Source organism: Malaclemys terrapin, chromosome 3 (genome assembly GCF_027887155.1).
Source record: "Malaclemys terrapin pileata isolate rMalTer1 chromosome 3, rMalTer1.hap1, whole genome shotgun sequence".
Lineage (NCBI taxonomy): Eukaryota > Metazoa > Chordata > Testudines > Emydidae > Malaclemys > Malaclemys terrapin.
In genome coordinates this window covers 32,009,455-32,037,276 of record NC_071507.1, presented here as the reverse complement: position 1 = coordinate 32,037,276, position 27,822 = coordinate 32,009,455, and the positions used below count along the sequence as shown (strand labels likewise).

General features: G+C 39.6%; 2 protein-coding genes across 8 annotated transcripts in view; one reads left to right on the top strand and one right to left on the bottom strand.

The window, feature by feature from the left end:
* The window catches only part of ASB3 (ankyrin repeat and SOCS box containing 3), a 120,738-nt gene that overhangs the window by 10,261 nt on the left and 82,655 nt on the right, over window positions 1–27,822 (top strand). Inside the window, exon 3 of one of the 6 annotated variants that reach the window (XM_054024458.1) lies at window positions 7,783–7,964. The exons of 4 other annotated variants lie outside the window; for them this stretch is intronic. The gene's annotated coding sequence lies outside the window, so the exon portion shown is untranslated. Of the gene's footprint in view, window positions 1–7,782; window positions 7,965–25,310; window positions 25,332–27,822 lie in introns of those variants that run through there. One more of the 6 variants, XM_054024460.1, reaches the window with a different exon arrangement.
* CHAC2 (ChaC glutathione specific gamma-glutamylcyclotransferase 2) lies at window positions 604–26,522 on the bottom strand. Of its 2 annotated transcripts, XM_054024464.1 has the most exons (4): window positions 26,105–26,522; window positions 14,876–14,918; window positions 9,999–10,034; window positions 604–3,532 (listed from the first exon to the last, which is right to left on the bottom strand). In XM_054024464.1, the coding sequence occupies exons 1-4, from the start codon at window positions 26,383–26,385 to the stop codon at window positions 3,149–3,151; spliced, it is 744 nt and encodes a 247-aa protein (XP_053880439.1). In that variant the 5' UTR covers window positions 26,386–26,522; the 3' UTR covers window positions 604–3,148. The 2 variants fall into 2 exon arrangements, with proteins under 2 accessions (XP_053880439.1, XP_053880440.1); XM_054024465.1 differs by lacking the exon at window positions 14,876–14,918 and having other exon boundaries at window positions 26,105–26,439.

The following is a 27,822-nucleotide window of genomic DNA, read 5'->3' as shown; positions in this document are numbered from 1 at the left end:
ATTAGACCTTTATGCTGTCTCCTCAGTCATTGTTTTTGAAAGAAGTTTAGAGGTAGATTAGTGTTTTTTGTTTTGTTTTTGTTTTTTTAAATACATATTTAGGATAGGATTAGAATCTCTAACTTTGTCACAAAAATTAGACACAACATTAACCAAAAGGAAAAAATATCAAGCACATAATGTACAGAAGATGTATATAAAATAGCTTGTGGTAAAGAATTGAGCTGATTGCATATTCAGCTCCATGTAATGGACCTTGTTTTGAAAGCAATGGTGAGGCATAGCATTGAGAGTGTCTTCTTCCCTAAGTGTATTGTTTCTAACTCCCATGCAGCAAAGGGAAAAGAGAGCTTTAACTCCAGTGCTTTAACTAGTATGTTGACATTGATAATCTGACTGTTTTCTATGAACATAATAATACCTAGTTCTTATATGGCACATTCTATCAGCAGATCTCAAAATGCTTTACAAAAGGAAGTAAGTAGCATAACCAAAGCATTTATTGTCATAATATTCAGGTATTTTGAAAATGTCCCTCATAGTTGAGTCTGTTCTTAAATATGAAGGTAAAATTTCTGAAAATCTCTCTCCAACACCATTAAATAAATACGCGATGCATTTTATTGTACTGAAGTTATATGCACAAAATGGAATGTATCATTACAGGTATTATTGCAACTATTATGAATCTGGAAAAGAGATTGAACCAACAGTGTTTTGGAGATGAATAGAATTAAATTACCAAACTTAGAGCCATACAGAATCCCAATGCCCCGACACTAGTGCTTAAATAAGCATAATATTTAAGAGTATCATCATTGATGTGATTAGTGAGTTCTTGAACTGATAAAGGGGTTTATACACTTCCCCCACCGTCTCATGACAAACAAAAATAAGCCTTTGACTGAAGAGAGAAAAATTAATGAAAATGCATAGATTTCACAGCTCCATCTGATGTACGCTTTAAATTTACAACCGTGTATTCAAAGCCCAGGTATGCACAGGAAAGGAACTGCTGGCCTTTTTGAAAACAAAAATCAGTATCCCTTTGCAGAATTTACATAACATTTCTGGAACATTAAAGTATCCAATTAACATTTTGTGAGTATTTATTCTCCATGTCGAAGGGAATATTTTTTTTAAAGGATCTTGATACATTGATGTAGGTAAACTTTTTCAAACTTTGATGCCTAAAATCCTAAATCCATCTTCAGGCACCATAAGTGACTGGATTTTTCAGAGGCTCCCATTGGAGTTAGTGGAGATGCATCACCTTTTAAAATTTGGTCACTTTATTTAGGTGGCTAACATTAGCTACTGAAGTCTGAATATTCTGATCTTATACTTAGCCTTACTGTCCAGCTGAATCTACTGGGCCTGATTCTCAGCTCTGTTATTTCAATCTTGCATCAGTGGAACATAATGGAGAATAAAGACCTTTGAAACCAATAAGATCTATTTCTCATAAATTAGCAAAAAACTGAAGTATTAATGGGAGAATAGGTCCTCAGTATATATGATATGAGGCAAATCCCCTGTTTATCTGATTAGACTGGTCCATCAAGTTTGATATCTTATGTACTCCTAATATAGTAGATTAAAGCATTAACCTCTACTTTTGTTCTCCTGTCATTAGTAGCTTTGAAAATTTAACAGGTAGACTTGTGCTTTCTAGATCCACATTCCTTTGATAGATGCCAGAAATATGGTGACTAAAATTTACAATCCTGGTCATAAATGCAAAAGCTTTGTTTCATGTTTTAAATCAACTGTTTGAATGTATTTTATGTACTGCAGCCTATTTATGTAAGTGTCTGACTTGAATGTCATTTTGTAACATTCAGTTTACAATTTGTTTTCTATAGGTGGAAAAGTATAAATTTATAGCAATCCGTCATTTTGAGGACTTGACTTTTTTTTGGCCAGCTACAAATATAAAACTGAAAGGAAAAGAGGAAAAGACTACCTGTGTGTACAAACATAAATCATGTAATGTTTGTGCTATTACTGATGGAAAATAAGACCTTTTCATGTGATTACTGAACATACATAAATACTCTTGCTGCATGATGTGATACTACAATACATTTCAAAGAGGACCTTTTATATCTTAAAATACAAAAATATGCTTTGTTAAAGGATTAAAGAAATAACTTAAACTCTGAGAAGCAAGAAAATTCATAGTTGGGACGGAAACTCCTTATGCCTCTGTATTGCAATAGTTAGGCCAAATTCTGCCCTCAAAAGTTTGAAAAATCCCCTTGATTTTCAGTGGGATTTATGCAGGCGTATGAAGGCAATCCGTGATTAAAGATGAGAGTTTCAGAACATTCTTGCTATATTGCGGATTCAAGTCATATCCTCAGTTGCTTTAACAGTTTAGGTTTATTTTTGTTTACAGTAATTTTAAAATAAAAGAAATGAGGCACTGATACGGTATGGCTTATTTGTGTCAGTGTACCGTATTTTTGTTTCTAAGGGTTTGACACCATGAATAACCTAATGCATCAAGGGAAAGAGTAATTTCTTTGATAACCCAACTGTTTGCCCATTGTGTCTAATGACAAACTGTGATATACCAAGCGTAAAAATATTGATTCACTGGAATAGCTTAGTTCTAATGGAGTTGAACCTTTATACGATAAATGTTTTGCCATGTACTTACTGTACATGTACAGTAGCTGCATTAAGGACCTAATCCTTGACTGAGAGAACGACCACTTTAATGGGAACTTTGTCTGAGTGCAGGACTTGGTCCTAAAGGTAGTTTAAAGATAACTTTTTTTTTAGAACAACTTAAACCTGAAATCACTTTTAAAAAAAAAATTCCCCTCAAACAAAAAATAAAGGGCCAAAGTTGATTTTCTTCACATTTTGAAAAAGAAAAATATGCTCTTTGGCTAAAATCTTGTATACCAAATTCAAACCTGAAACACCTCTGCCCCCCCATTGTTATAAACTCTTGAAAATATGGTTTTACAATGGACTTTTCTAGTGACCCTTAACTACAGTGTCTTGAATGTAACATTAAAATAAATAAGATAGTGTAGTACAGATAAACATGTCTCCAAATCATATACCCGTTGTGCAATGAAACCGTAATTGTGAAGATGAAAGGAGAAGCTTATTTGAAACTATTAAATGATTTTTATATGCAATTGAGGTTTTGGTTTCTTTCCAAGAGTTCCTTTACTAGTTTCTCTAGAGAGAAGAGATGCTCATCCACATCTTCTGGTACAAGATTCCTGATGGAATTGGCAAGTTCAAACAAGTATTCTGTGTTTCTTCCACTAGGACCAACTGCATTAAAAATCTGTTCAGCAATGTCTTCTAGGGGTGCTGGACCAAGATAGTTAGGATTATCACAAGTTCCAATATATAATAATACATTAAATGGTTTTATTGAGGGATCTTTTGGATAGAAAATGACAGTTGTAGTCCTGTAGCCTCCTTTCTCTCTGAAGTCGAGGTATGCCTTTACTTCAACTTCTTGTCCTGCAGGCAATCTGTAAGCAACACCCCATACACAACCCTGTTGAAGAACACAACCAGAAAGGTAAATCCAAACACTGAAAGGATAGTAGCAATAAACTTAATTTAAAACCTATTTTGTTGGTAGAGCCCTTTCTACAAATAGTTTTCTCCCCGTCACCCTCTCCCTTCTTTATTTAGGAAAAGAGCTGAAATCAAAATGGTGGTTCTTTTTTAAAAGCTCTCAGTTGACGTTAATTATGCCAAATTCTTTCTGCACTCTATTACTGATATTGGGCTTAGTTTTAGAAATAAAGGAAATTTGGTGCAATTTATTTCTGCTAACATTGTCTAGTTGTTGCATCTGAATTTAGAGCACTAAACACACAGGTTCATTTCTGTTAAATAATGTTTGCTAAAGCATCAGCAGGGGGAATACAAAATGAGTTTTCACAATCTCACAAAAATAGGTTAAAAATAAATTCCTTAGATGGAGTGGCAGATTTAAAAGTAATTTTCATTAGATTATTCTTTTTAGGTATGTCAAGCTTCATTTCTAAAACCTTGAATATTGCTTTATTCTGAGACCTGTATTTTAAAGGATTTTTGTTTTAATTTATATGTACCACCAGTGTGTAGAATTCAAAGAGAGAAGGCTATCTTAAAGTTTAGGTTTTATTTTCTACTATTGGGGAAATTCTGCGCATGCACATAATTAATGAGCTGCACATATTTTTAATTTTTTGCACAGAAAAAAGCTTCTGCTGAAAAGTTGCTGCAGTTCCATCTTTTGCTTACCAGAGGGAGCTGTGGTGATAGAATTCAGCAGCTCCCAGCCAGTAGGGAAGAGAGAGCACCTTCTTCACAGCACTTGTAGGGCCAGGTCAGGAGACAGGGCTATGGGGAGGCAGACAGTGTGGGGTGACGGGGGCTCAGACAGGGACTCGTAAGGACTAGTCAGGGAGGACAGACTGGGGCAGGGGCTGAATGGGAATGGAGGCACAGGGCCACATGGTGACGGGGGTGTGGCTGAGTGGGGGCACGGAGACGCATGGGGAGGGGGCGTAGAGCCACATAGTGACAGGGTTTGCTGAGTGGGGGCACAGAGACAGATGGGGAGCGGGTGCAGGGCCACAGGAGGTAGGGAGTGTGTCTGAGTAGGGGAGGAGGGACATATGTCTGATGAATGGGATAGGCTTGGGTCTGCATGGGGGAAGCTCCCTAACAGGTCCCTTCCCCCCTTCCCCCAAACAACCCATACTTCTCCCACCCACATCCAACAACTCTCCAAGTTCACACCCAGGCTCCTTTCCAGCAATTATTTCCTCTCCCTCAGCTCTTCCGTTACCCCTGACTCCCCCCAGCCTTTGCACTGCTTCTGGGGTGTGTGGGAAATATGGTTCTCTATTGTAGTTTTAAATGAATTATTACTCAGTGTATTAATATGCCTAGTGAAGCATCTATTTGTCAAAAAAAAATTCTGAATTTTTGTCGTCTGTATTGTTACAGACATACTTGCTGACAGGTATTTTGAAATAAATGATAAAAAAATAATTGAAACTGGTGTGATTATATTGTCATATTTTGACAAATATAATATGAAGAATTTTGCAGAATTTGAAAATATAGTGTGCAGAATTTAATTTTTTGGTGCAGAATTCCCCCAGGAGTAATTTTCTCAGAACTAAACCCTATATATCAACCCTATATGCCAACAACACTGTTAGCAGAAATGGTATTAAAATATCTTTCAGAATCTGGATGTTTAGCTATGTGTCAGAGAGCTAGGTAGGAATTTTCGGAGGAAACGTTTTTTGGTCAGAAAATGCTGATTCATTAAAACCAAAACTTCTAGTGGAAATGTATCTTTTTCCAAAAAAAAAAAAAAGGGGGGGGGGGGGGGGCAAACAAAAAAACCTGAAGGTTGCGCAGGTCCAGGGTGTAATTTCTGGTCAAAGATAGAAACCTGAGCCTAGAACAGCCAACAGTTTCATGCTTGGGGCACTCACCTGAGATGTGGGAGACTCAAGTTCAAGTCCCTGGTTTGACTCAGGCAGAGTAGGGACTTGAACTTGGGTCTCCCTCATCCCAAGTGAGTGCCCAAACCACTAGGCACTTGTCTGTTTTGGGATAGTCTCTCTCTTTTTTTTTTTTTTTTTTTTTCTTTTTTCAAAAATGTTTTTTGAAAGGTCTAGGATTTGTTCCAGTGAGAAACAAAACCAAGGTTGAATCCTCAGTTCTTCACAAAACAGAATTCTTGTTTTCTGGCCAGCCCTAATGGTTTGTCTACAAAGCTACAATTCCAAGAGCTTTAATTTTATTTTGGCTTTGAGATAGTAATCTCTCCCTCCCTTTTATATTTTCAAACAAGAAGAGAAACCCTAGTGACTGATCCCAGTGAAATCTATATAAATACAGTGATCATGCCACCAGTGCTTAGCAGTGATTTTTAGATGAGGCCTTAATTTTTTGTTACATTCCCTGTCCAGCTGTCTTCTCCTGCAACTTTCCAGAAGGCAGAAAAAAGAAATGGTGATTTCTAGGATACCCATTAAGGCAATGATATTGTTTCTTACTAAAGGAAGTTACTTATTTTTGAATTAATTCAGAAATAGCCTCAAATTTAACCTGCCCTTCATAGGGCACTACAAGAGGAATCCATTGTTGACATGAAGTTGGTATAAAAATCCTTGGAAAGTTACTTATTTTGCAGTTAGACCATATTGTGTACAACAGATATTATTAAAAATACTTCAGTCAGAAAAAGCAACTACTACAGTGTGTGACGGTTACTTGTCATAATGAACTGTGTTTTATTTCCTTCCCCTGGGACTGCATCTGGTTCAACCATGCAGTCTCTGATGAACCAGAGGAAACTACTGTTTTCTGTTTTATCCCTTTCAGATGTAATAGTTTTATCTTTGGCCAGTACTACTTCAAATGGGTATGTCAGTACCAGTAACACACACCTCTCCCCAGATTCTTTTCTTATGTGGATAAGCTCTAAGAGTTTGGGTGCAGGAGAAATTTCTGTTTGCTTCTAGATGCAAGTCTCCTCTTGAGCTGTGGGCTTCCTCTATTGCTTATGCATACTGATGCTGAAACAATGAGAATAAGTCTTGTTGTTGCAGAAACTAGGATGTTATAATTCAACTGTTATGGGCAAAACAGTTCATGGGTTTGGTATTGGATCTAGAGGAGTACTGGCTCAGATGTCAAAAGGAGGAGGCAATATGACAGTTTCAAGGGAAGTGTTCTAGCTCCTACCCTGAGTTATTTTCCCTTTTTTAAAATAATTTTCAATGAATTACAAAGGGAGAGTTAAAAGCAGTTCTCCAAAACAACATTTTTAAATTCAGGTTACCTTTCCATCTTTCATTCACTTTTGTTTTAGCCATTTGCGCTCAATTTAATTACAAACAAACCAACTGTTGAATCAGTTGATGGTCTGTCTATAATGTGTGATATTCTCAAAATAACTTAAGGTTGTATTTAGATCAAAATTTAAAAAAAAAAGATCTGGTGGTTTGCATTGGGACTCCTGCGATCACAAATAAGTTGGTTTAACAATACAAATACAGCAAAAACAAACATAACCATTCTTTGCTTATATGGGAGTGTGTGTATAACATAATGGTATCCAACAGTACTGTAGTGTGAAAAAAATTTACCAGAAAGATACAGAAAGTCACATTGACAGACACTGTACTGCATTGTGCTTGTTTTGTCAGCTACAAAAACAGTTGAAGTTTATGATTACGGTTACATTTACCTCTATTCATTGCTACCATTTCAGGGAAATGTCAATGTTACAAGTATTTGCCTCACTGAATAATAATTAAAAGTACAGTGAATCTTCACTGTTACGTCAGGCATGAACCCTGTTTAGACAAACTCCCTCCAAGGTGCCCAAGCCTCTGCACATTATGTACACTGGCTACACACCAGGCTCACCCTAGCCCAACTGATAACTAGGCTAGCATGTATGACCTAAAAAATGAAAACTACCTCAGCTCTTTGCAAGGAATTTATTTAAACGAGCTTCCTGCCTCTTCTCACACCACTGCTCACTAGCTTAGTGTCCTCCCTTTCCCAAATTCAGTTGTACTTGATAATCCCCCCTTCCTCCCCAGTCTAAAATAAATGAAAATCCAGGATGTCTGATGGAATTTACCAGTGGACTGTTGTGGACCCCATGTCTAATAAGAGTGGAGTGGTGACTCCTACTATTTCTCCCTCTGCACACTGATTCTTATTTGGGTTTGTGGAAAATCTTAAGTTTGGACCTTGTTTCCCCTTCCTACCTGACAGAGCAGTACTGGCCCAAGAAGGTCCTGCCCCTCAAGAGTTGCAGAAAATGCTCCAAATGGAGGATCTGCTTAAAGGGGACTCTTGCAGTCAAGGAGGGGCAGAGTGAAGAAGAGGCTGCCTGCAGGAAGGAAGCCAGTTCCTCTTCTGGGACAGGAATCCACAGGGGAAGGCTTGGACTGTGGGTAAGGCCCAAAAGGCTAGACCTCTTCCCTCCTCTCACCACCTTTTCCTCCCTCTTTGACAAAGGGGAATCATTGGACACTAGGAAGGGAGTTGGGAAGCCCCTACAGACTATATAGATAATTGAGACTGTTTGACCAATCTTCCACTGGGAGGGAAGCAGAGTGCTGTGACCTCACCCCAAACTGAGGAGAGAATAGGGGAGGTAGGAAATACTCCAGACCAGCTTTCCCTGTGCCATCTCCCTAGCGGGGACTGAGATACTCCTCATGTCTTCCCCCTTGGCCCTCCCTCTCCACCAAGTCCAGGCCCCAGGTCCTCATCCCCTGCCTTCCTCCCCTTGTCTGACTGGGGGAACCTGAAGAAGGATGGGCTATAACTTAGCTGCCAGTCTCTGAGAGTGCCCCGCAAAGCCACACAAGGACTTTGGGTGCTGTTGAGCCATGGCCTGCCCTCTACTACAGGGGGACAATATGGTCTGCATCTCTGCAATAAACTTTATTTTGTGTTGTCTCATAATATTATTCTATTACATTGTTTGATTACAAGATGGTGTATTGCTTCAAGAAAAGGAAGGGAGAGGATATGACCGCACAAGACTTCATGGGGGTGTTAGAACCTTTTAATTATGAAATAGCATGTACTCTGCCCAATTCTTTTCAACTGAGGGCCACAATGACAGCACCGTGCATCAGTTGAGAATTGTCTCTAACTCCATGTCAGACCTATTAGTTCCAAACTAAGGGACAAATTCTGTGATGTGCTGATATAGTTTGGTTGATATCAGTGGGAGATGAGGACACTCAGTATCCTGCAGGAATGGGCTGTAGAAAAGGACTCCTGCCATAAATTTAAATCTGGAGGAGAGAAGGAAACACAGCCTCCCCTTAGAACACCCAGATTCATAATTCATGCACTGTATAAGTCTGAGAATGATCCATGCTAGACAATTTGCATTAAGGTCATGTGTATGAAAGGATAAACGAATAGCACTCAATGATTAATATGGTTTCATATTGCAGTTAACACAAATGGCTTGAATACATACAAACCAACTATATGAACTATACACCTTATAAAGATGACATGCTAAAAGGGGCTAAATAAATCTAGTCCTGCTACCTAAGAGTACAGTCCTGTTGCCCTAGCTCATGTGGGTAGTCCGACTGGGAGTCATGGGAACCCTTCAGTGGATGGATTAATGGTGAGCAAGAATATCGGACTAGGCCATAATAAAGCAGTTGCATGTAAAATCATGTTTCCTTGTCACAATCTGATAAGGGAGGGGGTTTGCCCAGATATCTGATCTTGTCTCCCCCAAAATAATAAATACTTCTTGCTCTTTTATAAATCTGAAAAAAATGGAGATTTTCTTTTACATGGACAGATTTAATGCGCAATTCTGCCGTTCTTCCATGTGTTTTACTCTGCAAATATTACAATGGGACTTTTCATGGAAAAAGGGCTTGCCCATCTGTAGTAAGACTTGCAAAATCAGGCCTCTAACCATTCCCAAAAAGGAGTTTTTGTTTAAGATCACAATATTCATCAGTTCATCTTCGAATCAAAGCGTTTAAGCAAGAGTTACTGTGGCTTAATCTTGACACAGGCCAGATTGTATTTTAGGGAAGCTATTTTATGGGATGTTCCATCAGAACACTGTCTCAAACTGGTAATAGCGTCCAGGTTGTATAAATTTGACAGTAGCAAAACTCTGTTTGTTTAATCAAGGCAGTTAATTTGAGTATTCAGGAAGATGCTTAGAACTCTGCCTTCAATAATCATAAAGCCAAAGCACTTTTAGTTGCTTTTAGACTAAATAGCTAAACTAGATCAGTTAAAAGCCATTATATGTACAATTTTGTATAATATTCAGATTTTAAGAACATGTTCTGAAAGGAAGAAAAAAATCAGTTATTTATCTACACACTAAAAAGATAAGAAAATGCAGATTCATAGAGACCTTAAGTTCTGAATGTAGTAGGACATTCTATAAGCTTAGAATAAATATTACGTACAAAAAAGAAGTACTATACCTCAGGATCTTCAACAAGAGTCACAACTCTTCCAGGCTAAAATGAAAAGAAAGATTGCTAGTTCAGTGAAAAGCTTTTTTTGTCAAATCATTAGCAAAAGTGAACAGTAAAAAGAAAAAAAAAAAATTTTTTTAAATGGACAGAGAACCAAAGAAACTCATTGAAGTCTATCCCTTTAGATGATTGGAACTCCAGCGTGTGCATGTGTGTATACACACCTCTAACACGAATTCTGATATAAAGCAGTGCTCGGGGGGGGGGGGGGTGCGGAGCTGCGCACTCCGGCAGATCAAAGCAAGTTTGATATAATGCAGTTTCATCTATAACGTGGTAAGATTTTTTGGCTCCCCAGGACAGTGTTATATCGAGGTAGAGGGTGTGTGTGTGTGTGTGTGTGTGTGTGTGTGTGAAGTGATCTGTATTAGATAAAGTTAAGGTTGTTGTAGACAAACAATTTTGAGTTCCTTACTTTTGAGAGTACTGTTTAGAGCAACTCCTGCTGCCTTTAAGACGACAATGGCAATCTTGACTTCACTGATGTAGAATTGCGCTCTTACTGCTTTTCCAAAAAACTGTGTATGTAAGACATTCTCAGTCTTAGATTTTAGTCTGAATTTATATATGCTGCCAGATCAAGTCTGTGAGAAACTAATATGTAATGCCTTTCCCACACATCAATTTTCAATAAGGGTTTATGCCAATAAATTACTTAACTATGGTATAAAGAATTAAATTAACTGGTTTATGAAAACTTCTATTGTTGATTTCTGCTTATTTTTGTCATCTTACCATTTTCCAGCAACAAACAAAACAAAAAAACCAACAAACCATGTCCCAATAAGAACACATTCTGGGTACATGAGATTGCAATGAAGTACATACCCTTTGGGTGCTGAAATCACTCACTCCTGCCTCATAATGGATTTAATGCATGTTTGTGTTTGTTAATCACATCCCGTTTTCTAATATTTTCAGATTTTTTATTTGCACACTTGCATTTTCCCCTTCAGTTACCAAACAGTCCAGGGGGAAAAGACACAAAATAAGTTAAAACTTTAAATTCAGTGGTAGGCCATAAAGATGAAGAGTGAGTTTCTGATATTTCCAGTAAGCGTGAATGATGGCGCCAAATTGTACATTCACTTAAATACTTGTCATTCCCACTGATGTTCATGGGAGCTGTGACATATATCTGAAAGCAGATTTTGGCCTTAATGGTTTATAGTACCAGAGGAGTTCTTATCCAGGCAGAGGATAAGGATAACCAGTTCCTACTGGAGTTTTTGCAGTAACATCAGTCTAAGACGTTATACTTAAACTCCAGCCTTTATCTGACAGTGCCTCTCTCTGGAGGGTGCAGGTTTTTAGGCAGACATCTTTATTGCATTGAAGTCAATGGGAAGTCACACGTGCATCTAGGAGTAGAGTTTCTCTGTTGTAAGTTGGCCCTAAAATAAAATTTAACTCAACAGGGATGAGCTCTGACCTGTCCTTAGGAGTGCATATTGTTAAAAGGTGGAAAAACATGAATTCATCTGGTTTATGCCAACTAGCTAACAGAGAGAAAATTAGTAGAATTGAAAGTATATAACTTTGCTCCTGTACCAATACATTTACATATAATATAGTGCGCAGACTTTGAACATGTAAAGAGCCTAGCTTGTATAGGCCAAAGCAAGATAATCAGACTTCTGGCTGACAGTCCTTGATTCTTTCTCAGAAAAAGTTGACGTTACTTTTTACGTGTACTGTAATATCTCAACTCTGATTGTTTAATCTATTTTTTTTTAAAAATACTGTAGTACTAAAAAGCTGTTCCTATTTAACACCATCACACTCTGGAGTTAGACAAAAACAAGAAACAAACAACAACAGGTCCATTCCTTCCTTCCTCCTAATTTGACTTTCTTTTTGGCAATGTGCCATGTGACTCTTTTTAGCAAAATTCATTAGTAGCATTCACTTCTGCTTCAATTCATTACTTTAACATATTTGAATCATTTGGGTAATCTCCTAGTCCAAACGTTGGGTTTTTCTTTTTCTTTCATCTTTAAGTATATCTGACAGTAGTCCACTTCTTCCATGATGATTGAGAACCACAAAATCTCTTCCCCTTCAAGTCCTCATTCAAAGTGTTTAATACTCAAAGTTGTGTCGATGCTTCAGTTTGGTAGCAGTGAATGATCTGTATCCAAACAAACAGAAGCTAGACTTCTCAGTATTAATTTATCATAATTTTCTCTTCTTGTTTGTCTAGTGATCAAGTTTTCCATTACTTCTGAAATCACAGGGATAGAGGACTTTCATTAAGGGTGCCACCAAACACTAATTCATCAATGAGTGGTAGCGGATTTCAGTGATATGTAAGGGTAGCCCTAATAAAATAACAAAAGGATATTTGACTAGCATATCTTTTATTTGTTCAGTTTCTTCTGTCAATATTTTTTTGAATGAGTGGGCACCCCAGATATTGGAGGTAGGGAAACCTACCCCTCCACCCCCATGTCAGTGGAGGTATTAGATATATTTTTATTTTCACTGTTTTAAGATGCAACTGATACAAATAAAAAACCCACACCAGGTTTTGTATTAAACAACAATTAAGTTATGCTGTACAAATAGTCTTATAACAATATTTTCTGTTATTTCTGCTGAGTTCTGTGTGTCTGCCTTTCTCGCTTTCTTTTCCTAAAAGTATACTTGTATACAGCGTCTGTTACATTTAAAATTCTGTCTGTATGAGAGTTCATTTTTCTCTGTCATACTTTTCCCAAAGCTGAGTTCAGGTTTTGTTTGTTTTCTTTATGCCTATTCAGTCTGAGAATGCTGAACTATGTAGTGTTGAGTTTAATCCGCAAATATTGAGACAATGGTAGAGGACTGTTATACAAAAATTAAAAACAAATGTAATTCAAAACCTATATATTTTGTATATCTTCAAAAGCTGAGAGTTTTTTAAAACCTACTCCTCCCATATTTTTTTAAACTCCGTATTCTTGAGTTCAGATTATAAATTTCTCTGTGTAGGATTATAAGAAACATTAAAGAGCTAAATTCCCTGTATGTTTTATTCTAAATTTCTAAAGTTTTACTGACCCCAGTTGGATAGATGGACTTTGGGATACGTAGCTGTGGCCAGATGTCTCTTAGATTCTGGACATGCTACTGTTTTCAATCCAGTGTTTTCGTACTTCTTGGTGGTCAATCTATAATAGTTTTCTGCTCATGTGCCCAGTAGTGTGTTAGGGCCAGATTCTGCCATTCACTTGCTCTATGGAGTGCCCTAGGTCTCTTGTAGGAATCACAAGGACTTCTGAAGGTATAAAGCACTATTCAACATGAGTAAGAGTGGAAGAATCTGTCCCATTGTTTAGCAATTTCTGATTTAGCCAAAGTATACAGGCAAACAGACTAAGATCTTTACTTGCTAGTTGAATAAAAAAAAATTGGCCTATGTGATGGGCATGCTACTGGTTCCCTTCCAAGCTTGGGAATGATAGCTATTGCAAACTTTCATATAGAGGGATGGTTTTTAACTACCCTTTTAATGCCACATTAAACACAGGAGGGGGCCTACCAATTTCTTTAAAATGTATATTAACAATCTGTATGGACCAAAGGTTTGCCATTTTTCATACAGTTATGATTATATATGACTCTTTCTCTGAGAGATTGTTCATATGTCTGTCTAAAAATAATTCTGGAAGTTTTGCTTTATTCACGTGTATTTTTAAAAAAAATGGTTCTCTGATGTAAAGGTTTTTTTTTTTTTTTAAATCGGGGTCAGCAATGTTCGGCACGCGGCTCGCCAGGGTAAGCACCAATCGGCCGAACCTGCCACATCAGCAGGTAAATAAAACTGGCCCGGCCCGCCAGCGTGCTTAGCCTGGCGAGCCACGTGCCGAACATTGCCGACCCCTGTTTTAAATGGTAGATTAAATGATTTTGGATGAGAAACAATTATCTCTTCTGTATTCCTAACTGTATCTAGTTTGTATTCTTTTCTGTTTTTTCTATCCAACAGCTTATCTCATTTCCTTTGTTTGTATACCTGAGCGATCACATTTTCAGCACCTCAGTTTCCATATATGTTGCTTTGTGGGTCTATCAAGATAGACAAATAGCAAACTGGAACCTCTTTTTTAGTCCATGCAGTAGTGCTTTGAGTATGTCAGTTTATTAAGCTTCGGCAGAGAAGCATAAATGGAAACAGGTACTAAAATGCATGCCCACTCATCCTTATGCATACTCTTCAGGAAGGAAAGTGATAGCAGAGGAATGAGTTCTAAAGGCGGTGCAGAATATTTTAATTGTTGTGTAGAATGCCTATCTTACATAAAAATACTTACTTATGGTCCCTATATTGATGTAAACAATCAGTCAGAAATAAGAAAAAGTTACAGTAAAAGCTGTGTTATCTGACCCTGTACCAACTGGAAAACTCTATAAACCAGAATTTCTAATCTTCATAGAAAGTCTGGCTTATATAGTCTGGTTCGTGTGGGTCCAGCAGGCTCCCTACCTGGCTCCATGTGGCTCCCTAGAAGTGGTGACATATTCCTGCTGCTCCTAGGCGGAGGAACAGCCACAAGGGGTTCAGAGTGAGGGAGGAGGCTTGGGGCAGAGGCGCGGGAGGGGGCTCGGGGTGCCAGATCCGGGGGGTGCTCACCTTGGGCGGCTCCCCACAAGCGGCGACCTGTCCCGGCTGCTCGTAGGTGGAGGCGAGGCAGGCAGCTCTGCGCACTGCCTTCGCCCGCAGGTGCCCCGCCTCAACCTCCCGCCGTGCCCCAACTCGCAGCCCCTCCTGCACCCAAACTCCCTCCCAGAGCCCACACCCAAATTCCCTCCCTCTTAGTTAACCGGCATTTTTCACTTACCAGCACCCCAATTCCCCCAACATGATGGATAAAACAGCTTTTACTGTAAAAAGAATGAGAAACCATATATGTAAATGTCTTGTGTTATATCCTGAAGCTTATTAGATGAGGGCAAACTTAAAGTGAACTTCAGAGTCAGGTTCCTTCAACTGAGAAAGTTCTGCCACTGCTCCTATGGAGTAAGTCTCCAGGAAGACACAGGACTCTCCTAGCTGATCTTAGTGGCTGCAACAGGGTGTAGTTTGGAGATGGCCTTTCATAACCAGATTCTAAACCATTCACAGCTTTAAGGGCCTCTTCACTTCTGAGAGAAATTCCAGTGCAAATACTAAAGGCCATATGTTTGAGCCCACCTCACTCCAGGTGTACAGCCATGTTCTGCACTAGCTGGAGTTTCCAGGTAAATCTGAAGGGTAATCCCATGCATAGCAGTCCTTGGCCTGGAAGTGACAAGAGGCATGGATGACAACAGTGAGGTCTGCAGTGAAGTGGCCAGTTACCAGGGCGAATAAATAAATAAATCCGTTTTTTTTATTTAAATCGGATTACTTTTTGAGGAACAAACCTATCTAAAGATAGTTTAAGATATCTTTCAGCTATAATGTATCTCATCATGGAATAGGGATTTTAAATTCTAATTCTATAGTATGAGACAATATATTCATGTAATGTTTAAGAAAAGTTTTGTAAATGACTTCCAATAGTTCATGGATTAGGGACCCAATCTTATGGGGTTCCACTGGCTTCTGTATAGAATATTTAGGTTAATCTTTCTATCTACCCAATGGGACTCAGTGCTCAGTCTAGAAGATACCATCAGAGATGCTTAGTTTTGCAGTTCTCAAACTGTGAATTTGTGTCTCCAGAGGTAACATGCTTGTAAACAGCAAAAATGGTTTTAAATAAATAAATAATATATAGAGGTGAGAAATAACAGACTTCAACTCTATTGTCCCTCTGCAAATTTGTGTACACAATCAATCCCTTACCTCTCTTTAAAAGTGCAAAGTTTCAAAAAGTTCAATAAATAGAAGATTGTTGGGAGCAGAATAGATCTGGATAAGGAGAAGAAGTCTGGAGATAAATGTGAGAAGCAAGGGACATGTGCTTGTTTTCTTAAAATATTATAGGTTTGCTGTTGAAGAAAAAAATCCAGAATACTGATAATTTTTTTTAAAGTTAAAAAATAAGAAGTCTGATTCTCTTCCCCCACATGCCAACTGTTAGGTCAGATCTTGGTCTTTTTATATTCTGTAGATCAGAATAAGCTGGAGCATTTAACCTAGGTCTGAATTTTGCCACAAACTCCCAAAAGATGGACACTCGACATTCCTAGATGGGAATCCTGCCCACAAACTACCAAGATTCTACCTTCCACCCGTATGTTTGGTTAGCTGCCCAACAACTGGTTGATCAGTCCCAATCAGGCACAACACAAAAGGTGCTGTAGTGCTACAACAGTGCTGCACAATATGCATCTCTATAATCTTTGAATGTTTATGGCTCAAAAGTCAAATGGAAGAACAGGAGTACTTGTGGCACCTTAGAGACTAACGAATTTATTAGAGCATAAGCTTTCGTGGACTACAGCCCACTTCTTCGGATGCATATAGAATGGAACATATATTGAGGAGATATATATACACACATACAGAGAGCATAAACAGGTGGGAGTTGTCTTACCAACTCTGAGAGGCCAATTAATTAAGAGAAAAAAAATCTTTTGAAGTGATAATCAAGATAGCCCAGTACAGACAGTTTGATAAGAAGTGTGAGCATACTTACAAGGGGAGATAGATTCAATGTTTGTAATGGCTCAGCCATTCCCAGTCCTTATTCAAACCGGAGTTAATTGTGTCTAGTTTGCAAATTTGCTCCAATCCCTCTGATAGAGACAAGCACCTACAAGATCTCTATCAAGCATTCTTAAAACTACAATACCCACCTGCTGAAGTGAAAAAACAGATTGACAGAGCCAGACGAGTACCCAGAAGTCACCTCCTACAAGACAGACCCAACAAAGAAAATAACAGAACACCACTAGCTGTCACCTTCAGCCCCCAACTAAAACCTCTCCAGCGCATCATCAGAGATCTACAACCTATCCTGAAAGATGATCCTTTACGCTCACAGATCTTGGGAGACAGACCTGTCCTCGCTTACAGACAACCCCCCAACCTAAAGCAAATACTCACCAGCAACCACACATCACTGAACAAAACCACTAACCCAGGAACCTATCCTTGTAACAAACCCCGATGCCAACTCTGTCCACATATCTATTCAAGTGACATCATCATAGGACCTAATCACATCAGCCATACCATCAGGGGCTCGTTCACCTGCACATCTACCAAGGTGATATATGCCATCATGTGCCAGCAATGCCCCTCTGCCATGTACATTGGCTAAACTGGACAGTCTCTACGCAAAAGAATTAATGGACACAAATCTGACATCAGGAATCAAAATACTCAAAAACCAGTGGGAGAACACTTTAACCTGTCTGGTCATTCAGTGACAGACCTGCGGGTGGCTATATTACAACAGAAAAACTTCAAAAACAGACTCCAACGAGAGACTGCTGAGCTGGAATTGATATGCAAACTAGACACAATTAACTCCGGTTTGAATAAGGACTGGGAATGGCTGAGCCATTACAAACATTGAATCTATCTCCCCTTGTAAGTATGCTCACACTTCTTATCAAACTGTCTGTACTGGGCTATCTTGATTATCACTTCAAAAGTTTTTTTTCTCTTAATTAATTGGCCTCTCAGAGTTGGTAAGACAACTCCCACCTGTTTATGCTCTCTGTATGTGTGTATATATATCTCCTCAATATATGTTCCATTCTATATGCATCCGAAGAAGTGGGCTGTAGTCCATGAAAGCTTATGCTCTAATAAATTTGTTAGTCTCTAAGGTGCCACAAGTACTCCTGTTCTTCTTTTTGTGGATACAGACTAACATGGCTGCTACTCTGAAACAAGTCAAATGGAGTATTTGATCAGTGGAAAAGATGACATTTGTCTGTAGACCTTTGATGGTGCTTAATCCCACATACTTTAGTTAGCATACTGAATCCTTGTATCACATATGCATTGCAACTATGAGCACACTATGCAGTTCATGAAGACAGTCTGCCAGATAATCACACCCTCTGGAACATGAGAATTTTACAGATAAGAAAACTGAGGCACAAAGATAACAGCAAGTCTGTGGCAGAGCTAGAAGTAGATCCCTTGACTCCCAAGCTTGCACTTTCAACCCCTAGACAATATTTATTGTTAAACATGCTTAGTGTAATTTCTGTGGTCTTTAACAAAGGCATGGAGAAAGAAGTTATTTCATGTTCCACCGTAGGATAGCAAGTATTCAAATTCCATGCTTTGGATACTTTATTAGTAGCATTGAATTTTGTGTATTATCTCATGAAAGATAGGCCTTGAAGCAGCTGAGGCAGAAAACAGCTGTGTTTCTATCTAACCTAGTCTTCAACTAAGTGTCTGATGTGTTACCAGGTTATAAAGGCATTCCAAAGATTCCAGTGATAAACCACAGTGACCATACTTAATATTTATAACCCTATGACCTTAAAAATAATATATACTTTTATGTGAATAAGGCTTATAAAAATAACTTTTAGAGTGTGTGTACAGGGGGAAATACTTTACAAATTGTTGATACACTGCAAAAGCATAACTCACACTGTGTTTGAGGATTCAGTAATTCCCCAGAAAAAAAAAAAAAAAGACGTTAACTCCTCTGCAAGGCCCTAAGTAATCTTGGCTCTGACCTGCAATTTCTTTTACCCTTCTCCCATTCCTTTCACCCCTACAGCTTCCTTCATTTCCTTTTTTCCAGCTTGACTGCATACTTCCAGCTACCCTGCCTCTTATACGTCAAATGTCTTCCTGCCTAGTTTGCACATAACCTACCAGCTATTTTTCAGTGACAAGGAACATGTTTTTAATTGGTTTGAAGAGTGCCATGAAAATTGCTGCAAGATACTATTTTTCATAACTTTAAGTGTTTTCTGAATTTTACACAAATAACTGACATTTCTGTTTTCACAAAAAAAATTTATACATTCATCTCTCTCTCTGGGGAAGGATATGATGTAGCAAACCACTGTCTTGTTTTCTGGTGCAGAAGTACTTAATCAAATGTCAGTGAACATCACATTAATGCCTGCTAATGTACTGGCCACTCTCATGTAAGACTCTCAGACTAATCAAATCAGCGTTGTAAAATATAATGGCGCTAGTCTACTTAATGCAATGTGTTTTGCAAGAAGGTATTAATAGTAATTTACATTTTTAAATTTGCCTTCATGCGCAGTGTTAACAAGAACAGGAGTACTTGTGGCACCTTAGAGACTAACAAATTTATTTGAGCATAAGCTTTCATGGGCTACAGCCCACTTTTTTGGATGCATATTCGTTGTGTTAACAAGGAATATATTTCTAATGTAGCATCCTACGTATTATATATTATGGCAGTAATAGCAAGCATTGCATTTTTAACTATTGTTTAACTACATTATTACAATAATGTAAGTTGAGCAGTTAAAGTATGAATACAAGGTCATCATTATGTTAAGCCGAGTTTTGTACAAAAAAAGCTTGCAGTCATTGTTGTACATAAAAATGCTCATTATGTCGTCTTTGTTGTACTGACTATGGAATGTTGTAGCAGCAAGTATTTTCAGTAGGTTTTTCAACTTGTAGGCTGGTATTTCACTGCTATACTTTGAAATGGGATAATAGTGTTGAAGGATTGGTTTCACCTGCAATTTATGCACTGTGAATAAATCTGTCCCTGGTGTAATTCCTTGGATTTTAATTCAGTGGTGGGCAACCTGCGGACCGTCAGGGTAATCCACTGGCGGGCCGCGAGACAGTGTTTACATTGACTGTTCACAGGCATGGCTGCCCACAGCTCCCAGTGGCCGCAGGTTGCCCACCACTGTTTTAATGGGTTCACACCAGAGATAAACTGACCCAGTGTAAGGGACACTCCTGACTCTGCATTTGCTTAGTGTATGTTAAAAATAAAGTTGTAACATCTTGTATTAGCAGCAGAGTGGCTTTCAGAGCAGTAATAAAGTCACACAGAGGGCGCTGTGATACACTTGTGTAGTAGGTTGCTGGTTGCAAGTGATAAAACTTCAGAACTAATTATAAAACCTAGATAATGTATATTGTGTATTAGCTCAGTTTTATAATCAACCACAGACTACAATGTCATCAATCTGACAAGCTAACAATCAAAGAAATTCAGATTGACTTTACATTCTTAACTCATTTTTTTCTTTAAAGCACCAGCTCATTTAGGGTTAGATTATGCTTCTAGATCCAGCCTTGAGTCAGTGTGTAATCTGCTTTGCCCCAGTAGTAGTCATAGGAGGCATGGTGTCTCAGAGACTCTCCCCTAAGGAACAGTTCCCCTGGTGCTCCCTTCTTGTGCAGGAAAACAAGTGAGAGAGGAATCTGCCATAGCCCTTTTACAGGATTCTTCATGCACACCCACTAGAAAAGGGGTAGACAACTTATGGCACGTGTGCCAAAGGTGGGACGTGAGTTGATTTTCAGTGGCACTCACACTGCCCCAGGTCCTGGCCACTGGTTCGGGGAGCTCTGCATTTTAATTTAATTTTAAATGAAGCTTCTTAAACATTTTAAAAACTTCATTTACTTCACATACAACACTAGTTTAGTTATATATTATAGACTTACAGAAAGAGCCCTTCTAAAAACGTTAAAATGTATTACTGGCACGCGAAACCTTAAATTAGAGTGAATAAATGAAGACTCAGCACACCACTTCTGAAAGGTTGCCGACCCCTGCGTGACTAGAACCCACTTCGCACACTCCTCTGCACAACCATGGTAGATCAGGGCACAATCTAGTCCATAGTAAATTACAGCTATGACTTCTTTAAAGTCGCCCTGCAAAACAAAGAAATTGGGCATGTGCTGTTTTTGCTGCTTTATGGTGTATAAAGGAGGTCCAAAAGGGTTTCTCTCTGTGTCGTTTTACATTAAAAGATCTTGTCAGTCCTGGAAAATGCTTGTCTTCTATATATGAGGGAAATTTTACAGAAAATCCCACCTGTGTTAGCATCAGTTCAGCTGCATAAGCATTATCAAAACTATGAGTGCTAAACACAAAAGTTTCAGCAATTTAATTATGTTGGTATAATTAAAGAAGTACAAACCCAGTAACATGGACACAGTTATACTGATATAACAATCTTTTTCTCGTATAGCTTATTCCAGTAGAGGAAGGGGAATAAAGCCATATCAGTAAAAGGCACATTTATACCACTAAAAGTGCATCCACATTTGGGGAGATGTACCAGTATAACTATTCCAGTAAAGAATTACAGCCATAACCAAAATAGTTATATGGGTACAAAATCTCTATGTAGACCAGGCCTAAGAGGTCTTCCAGCAAATGCAGGGAAGATTGTACTTGATATTTCCTGTAGCTCCGTTTGTAGGTCTGTATTGGCATTCCAGAAGTTCATCCTGAGTTGATAAGGGTCCTAGAAATCTGAAAAAGCTCTTCAGAAATAAAATATGGATCATTATTTTGCTGTTTAATGATGGGATTGTCTGGGTGTTCAAAAAAAAAAAAAAGACATAAAAATGTTGTATAAATTAATTACTGCTGATTCATGTTTGCATGAACCTATGCATCCTCCTTTTGAAAATGCAGCATTTCCTTTTTCAATTAGTATAATTCTTACATCTTCATTGGAGCTGCTCTCTTTCAAAGTCAGACTCCAGTTTTAGCTTGGAGTTGCCAATGATGTGTAAATGAGGTGACTGCTTTGGGGAGGAAAAACCTCAATGAACAACAGAAAAGTATATTTGAATTAAATAAAATTAGCATTTACCATTTTTCTTTCATAAAGTAGGGAAACTTACTTGAATATTTGGCCCATTTTCATATACGAGGTCCAGTATGTTAATGATTAGTTAAGTATTTCTGATGACTAAATCATTAGCTACATATGCAGCTGTAAATAAAATAGCCCTGCCCCATCAATGTCATTCCCCTAATTTGCTGGATGTTTCTGTAACCTATTGTTTCCTTAGCATTTGTTGAGCTATTTAGAATTATATAAGGGTGATAGCTCTTGTGCAGAGCGATGCAGGATTTTAAAATGCAGTAAAAATATATTATGCTCCTTCCTGGGGCTTGAAAAATATACCTGTCCACAGGAAATTGGAAAGGATGCTTACAACTGGAAATTGTTTTAGACTTCATAATCCTGTGGTTTATTTTTTTTAATACCAGATTAAAAAAAAAAATAGGATAAAATCTCTCCTCTTAGTTTTATTAAAAGGCTAAAATTTATAAAGCTCATGCAGAAGGAAGTAGTTTCCGCACATCTCTGCTTTGCTTTAGTGTCCTATTTATAGATTCATACTTCCTGCTTTTAAGATTCAACAAAAATGAGATTTATTTTCTCCTAGCTATTTTGCTAGATGCACATTATCATTTGGGATATGTTTCTTGCTGCCATTACTGTCTTAGAAGTCTTGCATTGCTTAAAAGATGTCTTATAATGTGAAAGTCTACCATTTAGCTACAAAAATGGACTTTAAGACAGTAAGGATCTCTGAACTATAAGAAGCAGTTAGCACCTAGTACATGTTGTCATCCTACAATCATAAATTGAATGTCACACCTGAAATGGTCACTTCCTAATACTTATGAAAGGAAACTATTTTGAAGCAGAAGGCATGACTTATTCTTAGGATGTATTTGGTTGTGTGTGCAAGGTAGGTAGGTTTTCATAAGTTTTGAAAAAGTGCTGATAGGATCAGTATAAACACAATAAAAATTAATAACATCAGCCTCCACTAGGTACTCCCATTTTAAGTGATCACTTAAATTATTTCCTTGCACTTCTACCTTAAGTTAAAATAAGTTTCTCCCTACATGTTAGCGCAGTGCCCAACACAATGGGACCTCATTCTCCTCTGGGATCTTCGGGTGTTACCACCATATAACAAAAAATGTTGATAATAATCAATTTGCATTGGTCTTTATGTTGGCTTACGATAAACTTAATTATATAAACAGATCAAATTCAAATATATTTGTCTCAAACTTAGTACTATCACCCTGGTCTTCTTTTCCCTCCTCCATTTTGTTTTTGTTGCATCTTGTCCCTACTTATACCCAGTTCCTGGAACTGCATCCATGTAGATGGATGCCACCGAAGTCAGTGAGGCTCCACATAGGCACAGGGGAATCCATCTATACTGAGGCAGTTGCAGATAGGGATCTTAGACTATAAGCTCCAAGGGGCAGCAACTGTTTTAAGAGTATGTTTGTACAATGCTCAGGATGGTGAGGCCCTGGTCCTAACTGGGGCCTCCGGGCACTAATACTTTAATATAAAAATTAATACAAGTATAAGAAATGCACTGAATTTCAGTGTGTTGTTAAAATGATATAGAACGTAGGTTTCTCCAGGGAATAGTGTGTGCTGCCCACACTGATGGCAGTGGTGATGGTAATGGGATGGTTTACACAAGTGGTGAGCCAGTGTAATTGAATCCACATGTAATAGGAAAATATTAATTTTGGAGCTTTGCCAGCTTTCTTTAGAAGCCCTTTTCACATTGTGAAGTCCTTCAGCTACTCTGATACTACTCAGATTTAGAAGTGGATCAAGGAAGAATCAATTTACTTATTTCATGCCAAATGGCAAATAGTATTTGTATATAGTATTTTGGATCAGTAATTCCATTGGTAATTGCATCAGTGCTTGAGGTGAGAAATGAACTTCAGTTGAAAGCAGCAGAATGGATTTAGTTTGGGAGGTTACAAAACTAGCACTACAAGATCTGAGGCTTGGTCTACACTACCAATTTATGTTGGTATAACTAGTCCACACCCCTGAGGTCTGGTCTATACTACCCGCCTGAATCGGCGGATAGAAATCGACCTCTCGGGGATCGATTTATCGCGTCCCGTCGGGACGCGACAATCGATCCCCGAATCGGCGCTCTAACTCCACCAGCAGAGGTGGTAGTAAGCGCCGCCGACAAAAAGCGGCAGAAGTCGATTTTGCCGCCGTCCTCACAACGGGGTAAGTCGGCTGCAATATGTCGAATTCAGCTACGCTATTCACGTAGCTGAATTTGCGTATCTTAAATCGACTGCCCGCTGTAGTGTAGATGTACCCTGAGCAACACAGTTATACCAACCTAACTCCCTGGTGTAGATAGCACTATGTCGATGGGGGAAAGGTAGAGTACGTACGCCAGTGGGAGAAGCTCTCCAGTCAGTGTAGGTAGCGTCTTCAATAAGCGCTATAGCTGTGCCAGTGCAGCGCTGTATAAGTGTAGACAAACCCTAAGTATTGTATTGGAAATATAGGGGCATTTTCTAGTTTTGGAAGGCTGCATATGCAGCACTTTGGAAGTTATGTGTATGTCTCCAAAGCCCTGACATAGCTGGTGTGGCTTTGGGATTTCTGAGGTATAACTATTACTGTAGCACAAGATTTCTCTTAATACAAAATCAGAACCAATCATTTAAAATTTCTATCTATGCAGATGATCATAACACTGTACTTTTAATCATATGAATATTGAAGCTGTTTTTGGCAATTATTCACAAATTACACAAATAAAGGAATACTGTGCTTCTTTGAACAATGCCATAAGAGTGAACCCATTTTACTTTTCAAAAGTTTACTTTTGTATTTCAATAGATTAACAAAATAGAGAGCTTGTACATTTATTACACTGCTCCCTGACCTCCTTCCTTCTTTAAAGGGATACTGCCAACTCAATTTTTTGAAATTAAGCAATTAAACAAAAAATCCAGTTTTTAAAGCATTATTTTAATATATTCTGAAATTCTTTTAAAAACATTCCTTTAAAAATAGTGTTTCAACTCCTGTTTCAGATTATAGAAGGATCTTTTTAGCAAGGTTGAAACTGACTGAGGCCCCAAATATGCAAACACCAAATGATTCCATGAGAAGTCCCATGTAAATCAAAAGGACTTAAAAATACAAGTAACTACTTACTTGTAAATGTTGGCAAGATTGAACCCCAAGATTGAACTCTGTCTTGCAAGCTGTTTCTGCCCCCTGTGCCAAAGCAGAACTCCATTGTGTTCGGGGTTGTTGCTCTGCATAGTGTATACCCGGCAGATCAGCTTTTGTTAGATTGGGGCCTTAATGACTATAGGGGGAAGGGGTGAAACTAACTGCACAGAATGCTGACAAATACACAAAATAAACAGGGGGAGGGGGGAGGGAATAGAGATGTTATTTGTTCTGTTAGTGTCTAACAGAAAGCTATTAGTTGTTACATGCAACTAATAGTAGGTACAAAATGTTCAGACCAGTGTGATTCTCCAGCTGATAGTGCAAAAGATTACCTAGTAACTTTGATCATGAAGATGATGTAGGAAGGTAAAAGGGGTGGTGGTTTGTATAAATGTAGGGGTGGAGGATTGTAAAGCTATATATGTGAAATTGATATTAAATATGATGCATTTGGAAGGCAGGGGAAAGATAGAGGGTGTTTTAAAACTATGAAGTTTTGAAATGATGGGAGTGTGTAGTAGAATGGAGATGGAACCTGGGTGAGAGGAGTTTGATTGCGTGTGTGAATGGGACCTGCTTGTACATGAGAGAATAGTAGAACTGTGGAAGTGTCCTTTGGTGCAGAGAGGACTTAGGGTATGTGTAAGGAGGACCTGTGTGCCTGTAAGGGGCGGGGGAGGGATCTGTTGGAGGTATATGGGTGCGTGTTGGGGGTGTGGGGAGCTGCATGCAGGAATTATGTGTGTATGGGGTGTATTCTAGGGGGGGGGGGGAATGCCTGAACTGAACGTAGGGATCGTTGGGAGGAGTGGAGGCAAAGGTTGGGGATCTCTATATATGGAGGTGAGCTGAAGAGCGGCCCGTACCTGTATTGGGGGTATGTGGAGGGGTTCCGCTATGGGATTTGGGTTAATTTCTGTATAAACTCATCGGGCTTAGCTCAGTGCTCCTTGCTTTGGATGGGACGCTGGTCAGCATAGCGTTCCCCCCTCCCCAGCAGATTAAATCTCTAGAACGGGGAGAACGAATAGCAGCTGCCACCGGCACTTCCCCTCTCCTGCCCCCTGGGGGCGGATGATGGGTGCTTCCCTCCCCGGTCGGGGCACCGGCAGGACACGCTCCCTGCTCCCAGCGCTCACCTTGCCTGGCACCCCGCGGTGGTCGGTGCTGCCCTGCCAGAACCTCCTGCTGTAGCCCGTGATGTACCCGACCATCTTGTCCTCGTAGGGGAAATCCACCTTCCAGATGAGGGAGCCGTAACCGAACACCCACATGGTTCTCGCCCTGCCTGCGTCCCGCCGGCCGGCAGCCGCCCCTGCCGGTCTCTGCTGCGCTTTCCCCGGAATAAGGGCAGAGCGGCCCCGGAGCGCTGCGTGTCGCACAGCGCCGCCTGCAAAGCACCATGGGGCTTGTAGTGCATGGGGCCCCTGGGCGCCTCTCCCCGGCCGGTGTCCCTGCCCTGTCCCGCCCCCGCGCGGGCGTTCGCCCCTCCGCGCTCACTCCCGGGGCTGAGGCCGTGGGCAGAGGCCACGCCACTCGCAGCCTGGTGATGCTGAAATGGACTACAACTCCCAGCGTCCCTCTGGGTGCCTAGGGCACCCCTCCCCGCGCTTCAAAGGGGCGGGGCGGGACGGTCCGGGGCGGGAGTGGAGAAAGTGGACAGGCTGGCTCTGCAGGGTACTCTGCCGGCCGGGGTGCTAGCGCTGGCCCTGGGCGAGCCTCGCCTGGCTGCGCCAGCCGCTGTCTGTCTCTGGCGTGCGGCTCTAGGGCGGGGTTCGCGAATGACGAGGCAATGCAGTGGGTTCCCTACAGATATTTTTTTGACGCCTACATGTAAGACCGGTGTTTTCTCGGTTGTAGGATATATGGCATAATAAGTTACTAAGTAAGGGATTTCACGGGTCTTCAGTCTGCCCCTCTGCGGGACTCCTTGGGAGGCCCTGGATCTTGGTACCCATTTAAAGCCTGCCTTTCCTCTGTTTTGCTGTAGAGAATGTTACTAACACATACATCCAGGGGTGCAGTAGTTGGGATTTCTTGGGTAGTCAATTACTTTTTGTCAAGGTCTAAATTTCTTGGTCAAGGTATGGTCGAGGTCCATACTCCAGAGAACATCATAAAAAACAACAGTGATGGTAATAAGTAATACAAAGATGTTGGGGTCCATTCAAAAGTGCCTGCTGGTCCAGCTTTGGCCCGCAGTCTGTCTGTTGACTACTCTGCTTTAACTGGTGGGACAGCTTTCAGCAGTGATCTAAATATCAAGTTTGCAGGTCCTAGATTTTATGCAACAACTGATTTGAAGCGTGTGCACAGCTCACTTCAGCCCCTTATTCTAAGCTAAGTTCCATGAAGTTTACTGCATGCAAATTTTTGGACAAGACACTTTTTTAATTACTTACTTATTTGAACAAAACAACGAGGAGTCCTTGTGGCACCTTAGAGTCTAACAAATTTATTTGGGTATAAGCTTTCGTGGGCTAGAACCCACTTCATCATATGCATGGAGTGGAAAATACACTAGCAGGTATGTTTATACATAGTACATGAAAAGTACATGAAAGGTGAGAGTAACAGTAACTACACACCACACAACAAAAACACTAACCCAGGATCCAAACCCTGCAACAAACCCCGGTGCCAACTCTGTCCACATATCTATTCAAGGGACACCATCATAGGATCTAACCATATCAGCTACACCATCAGGGCTCGTTCACCTGCACATCTACCAATGTGATATATGCCACCATGTGCCAGCAGTGCCCCTCTGCCATGTACATTGGCCAAACCGGACAGTCTCTACGCCAACAAATAAATGGACACAAATCTGACATCAGGAATTACAACATTTAAA

What these genes read in the sequence shown, in the direction of transcription:
- CHAC2 (XM_054024464.1), bottom strand. Translation starts at nt 26,385, where the DNA reads ATGCACTACAAGCCCCATGGTGCTTTGCAGGCGGCGCTGTGCGACACG. An exon ending in ACCGCGGGGTGCCAGGCAAG is followed by an intron (nt 14,919 to 26,104) that starts GTGAGCGCTGGG and finishes TTCTTTTTACAG; the next exon opens with TAAAAGCTGTTTTATCCATC. An exon ending in CTCTTGTTGAAGATCCTGAG is followed by an intron (nt 3,533 to 9,998) that starts GTATAGTACTTC and finishes GTTCTTCAACAG; the next exon opens with GGTTGTGTATGGGGTGTTGC.